Source organism: Nylanderia fulva, unplaced genomic scaffold (genome assembly GCF_048542155.1).
Source record: "Nylanderia fulva isolate GAGA-0341 unplaced genomic scaffold, ASM4854215v1 Scaffold1739, whole genome shotgun sequence".
Taxonomy (NCBI): Eukaryota; Metazoa; Arthropoda; class Insecta; order Hymenoptera; family Formicidae; genus Nylanderia; species Nylanderia fulva.
In genome coordinates this window covers 16-6,955 of record NW_028189989.1, presented here as the reverse complement: position 1 = coordinate 6,955, position 6,940 = coordinate 16, and the positions used below count along the sequence as shown (strand labels likewise).

Genomic DNA, 6,940 nt, shown 5'->3' with positions numbered 1-6,940 from the left:
TCAAGTGTTACAAACTCGGCATCGGGTTTATTTAAAAAAAAAAACGAAAAAAGGGTTATTTAATTAACCATTATCGATTTAATATAAAAACTGAGCCCGAAAAATACTTCTACTCGCTGCTTCTTCTGTTCAAACCATGGAGAGATTTGAGTGAACTCAAAGGTATATTCGAGACTTACACGGATGCCTTTAAGAATTCAGAGTCTGTTTTAACGAAGGTAATGAAATATCACGAAAGGCTCGAAGAAATACAGAAAGCTTTTGAGAACGTTGCTGAATTAATCGAGAAGCGCGAAAATGATCTGAAAACAGCAGACAGAGACAAATCCGATGACGATGAACTGGATTGTAATCCGAAAGAAGCTGACGACGCGATGAAAGATCTGGAAGATTTTGGTAAGATTGACGACCCGATTGATTTATCGCAAATGATGTCGCAATTGAACAAAGACCAGAAAAGAGTCTTTGATGGAGTATGCCAAGTTTTACAAGATAAGAATCAGATTCTGCGACTGTACGTAAGTGGCGAGGGTGGTACAGGGAAAAGTTTTCTAATTGAAACGATTAAACATTGGATCAGAATAAATTTGGAAAAAACGACTGCCATATCTGCTCCCACGGGTATCGCAGCATTCAATATCGATGGCTTGACAATCCATAGAATGTTTCAACTACCGGTTAGTCATGAATCTACACCAAAATATACGCAATTGTCAGACATGGTCTTGAAAACTTTGAGAGACAAATTAAAGAATGTCGAATTATTTATAATCGAAGGAATTACATGTAACAATGCAATGATGGATTTAGGAACGACTGTATTCAGTGATGGTCAAGCCTATGTAGGTTTGTCACGAGTAAGTAAATTGGAAGGCCTACATTTGATAAATTTCAATCCAGCATCAGTTAAAGCAAACTCGAGAGCCATTGTAGAATATAATCGACTGAGATCTATATTCAAATCTGAACTGCCACAAATTAATCCGTCCGAGAAAAAGGTTGTGAAAATGTACGATCGTCGATGGGATATCCCTAATATCCTTGATGATATGCAGAATTATGATTGTGAGGAACCAGAAAGTATAGTTACGTGGAAAATATATGGCCTTTGCAATAACGATGCTGTTTCGTGTTACGCTAATGTAATATTACAATGTGCGTTTCATTGCGTACGTATTAGGCAACAAATACTGAAAAATAAAGCATCGAATGCATTGACTGATGCTATCTGCGCGTATGGTGAACGTAAATATTGCAACATTCAAGCGGTTAGAAGATCTGTCGGAAAACGCTTCGAAGAACGAACACAACAAGCTGTTTCGGAATTTTTTACGGCTCTAATGTCGACGTATTCCGACATCAATGATGTATTAAAACTCGAATTAAAGCACGTAACATGTTACTCGAATGTCAAATGTAATTACAATGTAACTAAGCTGGAAAGCAGTAGTTTGTTAATATTACCTATACATTCGACATTAAAAAGGAAAAAAGGTGTCACTCTACAAAGTTTGATTAATGTAGTATTTTCTAAATGGGAAACAATAAACGGCAATTATAACGAATGTAAGGGCACCGTGTTAAAAAAGAAAACCGTAATCGAATCAACTTTATCCGTCGTAGTAATACAGCTCAATTTATATACTTTTATAAACGGTGCTTCTAAAAAAATTATCAACAATCGAATGACCGCCGTGCCGACGAGTAATATCACGATTAATAAAAAAAAGTACAAGCTAATAAGCGCTATATTTCACGAAGGTGAAGAAATGAATCGTGGTCACTACACGTGTATGTTGAGAGCTGACACAAAATCGGAATGGTATTACTCTAATGATATGGAAGTGTTCAAGAAAAAATGGCCCAAAGAAGCACAAGGGGCATAAATATTGTTCTTAAAACAGATTAAATAATGGCGCTGTATAAAGGCTGCCGTAAACGCTACATTAAAACATCAACTGTTCTAGCGCTGTATAAAAGTTGCCGTAAGCGCCAAAATAAAATATCGGCTGCTCTGGCGCTTTATAAAAGCTGCTGTAAGCGCTGCATTAAAACGAGTGCAATAAGTTTCTAATTTGACCTAGGCTTCATGACATTTCAAAAACTATCATCAAGAAAAAAATTATCAGACAGAAATATGTATGTCGTGTTAAAATCGGAGAGACGAAGAAAAATATATGGTTGCGTTCTCACGAGAATGGGCGATGGAGGGGCCCATTCTTTATTTTCAATATTCATACAAGAATATAAATTCATTCTGTTGCAATTGAAATAAATGTGCAATGTATCGTTAAAAGTTATTACAATTATACAAACATTTACATATATGATTAAATAAAATATATATGTATACTATAATATAATTATATATTTTATATATGTACATATATACCATATATTTCAATTATTTTGAACTGTATTGCATAAATTGTTACTGTATAAGATTTAACGTTGTAGGATGCCGGGTTAACGTGATCAAATAATTGTACGCGTTTTGAAACGGTTTAATTTAGTTTATTCACTTTCTACAAGTTCGTCGCGTACCTAGACTTATGTTTCTCGGCGCTCGCTCTCTCGAGGACTGACTCGAGGGCTGCGCGAATTTCGGAGCTCGCGTAGGGCGGCAGCCGATCGGGGTCCTCGATTGGACCATCGGAAAATCAGGCGATGTACACACGCCAATTAGCGGCGAGTGTACACGTTGGTTTCACGTGTTTCCTTGGCGTAAACACTAAGGAATTTAACAAAAAACATTCTAGAAAATTCGATCGTCCTCGAGGATTCGATCCGAAGAACGAATCTTCAACATACCGCCCGCCTCGTATGCGAACGAATGCGAAATAAAGTTAAACGAAGCGGGAACGAATCGTCGAGGAAGATGATTACAAAACATACAGGTGAAGACGACTCGCGCTGAGAAAGTCGTCTCGAAGATTACATAACTCTTACAAGTTAGCGGCTTTATCCGTTGCGGACGCGTTAGAGTTATCACGTATTGGCAGTCGGCATAATTGCGCAATAGGTCGTTTCAATGTGGACCGTGCGGTGCGTATGGTCACAACTCGAACGAGTCCATCAGATCCAGGATGGATCTGCTGTACTCGGGCAAGCTCCCATTTGCTCGGAGGGAGCACGGGACTTTTAACTAATACTAATTCGCCTATTGCGAAGTTAGGAGACTGCTTGCACCACTTGTTTCGCTGTTGAAGCGAATGTAAATAATCCTGTGACCAGGCACGCCACACGGTTTCCTGCATGGCACGGACTAGTTGCCATCGCGAGAGCCTACGCTGGTCGATCGCGAGTACCGATTCCTCCGGAACGGCTACGAGGGGCCGTCCAATCAGAAAGTGACCCGGGGTGAGCGCCGACAAGTCACCCGGGTCGTCACTAAGCGGAGCGATTGGTCGCGAGTTAAGGCACGCTTCTATTTTACATAGAAGCGTCGCGAGTTCAGCCCTCGAAAGTGTGTGGGAACCAACAGCGCGCCTCAGATGCGTTTTAAGGCTCTTGACTCCGGCCTCCCAAAGGCCGCCGAAATGTGGAGCGGCGGAGGGAATGAAATGCCAGTTCACTCCGTCGCCTGCGAGCGCGTTTCGCAATTCAGCATCCTTCGATAAGGATTGAAAGTGTCGATGGAGTTCGTGGTTGGCTCCATGAAAATTTGTGCCGTTGTCGCTATACATGTGACGCGGCAGACCTCTTCGGCTAGCGAACCTCTGATAGGCTGCAAGAAAGCCGGGCGTGGAGTAATCTTCCACTAATTCGAGGTGAATCGCCCTTGTAGCAAGACAAACAAACAGAGCGATATATACCTTTCTGGCCTTTTGCCCTCTGCCGACGAATGAAATTACGTGGAGTGGGCCGGCGTAATCAACCCCACAATGAGTAAAAGGCGCCGAAGGGGTGACACGAGCGGCTGGAAGGTCGCCCATGAACTGAGAAGACAATTTAGCCGCTTGACGAGTGCAGACTACACATTTTCGAATGTGCGCCTTTACTGAGCTGCGGCCTCCAATGATCCAGTATCGCTGACGCAGCACACGGAGTACTAGCTGTGTTCCCCCGTGGAGCGTGGATTTATGAGCGCGATCAATTAAGAGATCGGATAAGTGATGTTTCGGAATTATTATAGGATGTTGCTCGTCATAGCTGAGCGCGGAATTCGTCAACCGCCCGCCAAGACGGAGTAAAGAGTCCTCTCCTAGAAAAGGACTCAATCTGCTCAACGAGCTCGAATGCGGTATGGTGCCGTTATTCTTTAGTGAGCGCGTTTCCCGTTCGAAGAATCTCTGTTGCAGATAGCGCAACCAGAAGAGTTCCGCCCTCCTAAACTCATCGGCGTTCAGAAAGGGGGATTGTTGGGAGCGAGACGCGCTCTTTTCTTTTACACGATGAATAAAGCGATTCATATAGGCAGTCACGCGGACAAGCTTGGTCCAAGTGGAGAACCTATATGGGAGTTCCCAACCCTCGGCCTCTTGAACATGGAGCGTCACAGGCCGTCTTCTTTCCACCGACACCTGCTGATCGGTGACAGAGTCGAGCGGAGCTGAGACATTCAGAATCGGCCACGCAGTTGATGGTTTCTGAAGCCATCGTGGACCGTTCCACCATAGCGGGTGAGTCACGAGCTCGGAGGCGGTCAAGCCGCGCGAGGCACAGTCCGCCGGATTATCGCGAGACGGAACGTGATTCCAACAAACGGAATCCAGACCGGTATGTACCTCGGATACGCGGTTAGCCACGTAGGTGCTCCATTTTGATGGATGTTGACGGAGCCACGCGAGAGCGATGGTCGAATCCGTCCATCCGTATATTGGAATCGGAGGTAATTTCAATGATGTCAAGGTCCACTTGATTAGCCGGCTGAGGAGGACGATAGCGTTCAGTTCCAAGCGCGGGATGCTTACGGTTTTGATCGGCGCGACCTTTGTTTTAGCAGCGAGCAGAGTGATTTGAAACTTCGTTGGCGAAGGAAGCACTCGAATATAAACGACCGCCGCGTAAGCGCGGTTTGAAGCGTCGGCAAACCCGTGGATTTCGAACGCGAGGTTATTGGAATGTCGACCGGTCCAACGCGGTATTCGGACGCGGTTCAATGATTCTAAATCGTTGGTGTAGCTCTCCCAACGATCGCGCAACTCCTCTGGAAGAGGGGAGTCCCAATCACATTTGAGAAGCCATAATTCTTGTAGCAAGATTTTCGCGGTTACAACAACCGGAGCAGCCCATCCTAGTGGGTCGTATAATTTTGCCGTGAACGTGAGAACGGAACGTTTCGTGTGCGTAACCAATCTCAACGGAGTTATCACGAATTTGAACGCATCCTCTTTAGCGAGCCATGAAAGCCCGAGAACCTTGAGATTATCTTCTTTTACGAGTAAATGATCGGTGACTTCCGGCTGATGAGCCGAAAGTCCTTGAAGAAGAGAGGAGGCATTAGAAGCCCACTTTCGTAGTTGAAAACCTCCCTTTCGCAGGATCTCAACTAGTTGGACACGAGCTTCTATCAATGAAGTCGTATCGTCCGCTCCAAAGAGTTTGTCCGGAAAGTAATGCGTCGCATTTTTTTGTGACGCGACTATACATCGCAGAGCGATGGGACCGGTTGGGGAGGAAGGGGGGTACCCTTAGCTTTCCAACGGTAGGTCGCTCAATTGTTTCCATGCGCTTGGAGGGTTAGGACGGCTTATTCTGTGAACCTCTGCTTAGTGGTCGCGTCGAACTTGTGATGGAGAGAACGATAGAGCAACGCTATGCGATAAAGTTTTGCGTGAAGCTGGACAAGACGCCGCTGGAAACTTTTGAAATGCTCAAGAAAGTTTTCGGGGACGATTGCCTTTCCAAATCGCAGTCAAACAGATGGCACAAGATGTTTAGAGAAGGTCGGAAGGAGGTCGCCGACGAGGCCCGCGCAGGACGCCCGTCAACATCGCGAACGGACGACAATGTGACTCGTGTGCGCCAATTATTGAATTCAGACCGTCGAATGAATGTTCGCTTAATGTCGGAATTATTGAACTTGCCGAAAACGATTGTTCACGAGATTGTATCGGAAGACTTGGCCATGCGGAAGATTTGCGCAAAACTTGTGCCCAGAGTGTTGACCGATGCGCAAAAGCAACACCGAGTGGAAGTTTGTGAAGAACTCAAGCAACTCTGTGCAGATAATCCCAATTTCCTGAACAACGTTATCACTGGGGATGAGTCATGGGTCTTTCAGTACGATCCGGAGTCAAAGAGGCAGAGTGCGGAATGGCACACGACGTCGTCGCCGCGCCAGAAGAAGGCTCGCATGAGCAAGTCCCGGGTGAAGTCAATGCTCATTGTTTTTTTTGATGCAAAGGGGATAGTGCACCATGAATTCGTACCCCCCGGCCAGACTGTCAACGCTCAATTTTACAAGGAAGTGCTTCAGAGACTGAATCACAGGATCGCCCGCGTCCGAAAGGAGATCCGCGCTTCATGGAAACTCCATCACGACAACGCGCCGGCTCACACCGCCTTTGTTATTACGGCCTACCTGACCCGGATCGGTGTGGCAACGGTGCCGCAGCCGCCCTACAGTCCCGACTTGGCCCCGGCGGACTTTTTTTTATTTCCTCGGCTGAAAAGGGAGCTCAAAGGACAACAGCTCGAGTCGGTTGACAACGTACAAGCTACTTCGACGGCCTCCCTGAACAGCATCCCAGTCAAGGAGTTCCAGAAATCTTATGACGCATGGAAATCGCGTTGGCAAAAATGTATTGACGCAGAAGGGTCATACTTCGAACAATTTTAAGTTGTTTTACCTATGCGATCAATAAATTCTTTTTTAAAAAAATGCGACGCATTACTTTCCGGACAAACCCTGTAGAATATTTAAATTGGTCTCATTTCAACGTTTTGTGTACATTTATAAAACATCTTCTAGTACATTGAAAGAATATTTTAATAT

At 45.0% G+C, this 6,940-nt stretch overlaps 1 protein-coding gene across 1 annotated transcript; it reads right to left on the bottom strand.

Annotated features, from left to right (window-relative positions):
- Positions 1 to 2,945: 2,945 nt before the first annotated feature.
- On the bottom strand, positions 2,946 to 5,422 carry LOC146723700 (uncharacterized; the record flags this gene model as incomplete). Its single annotated transcript, XM_085481322.1, has 1 exon — positions 2,946 to 5,422. A coding segment is annotated over one exon (2,477 nt), but the record flags the coding sequence as incomplete, so codon positions are not given.
- Between the last annotated feature and the right edge of the window lie 1,518 nt (positions 5,423 to 6,940).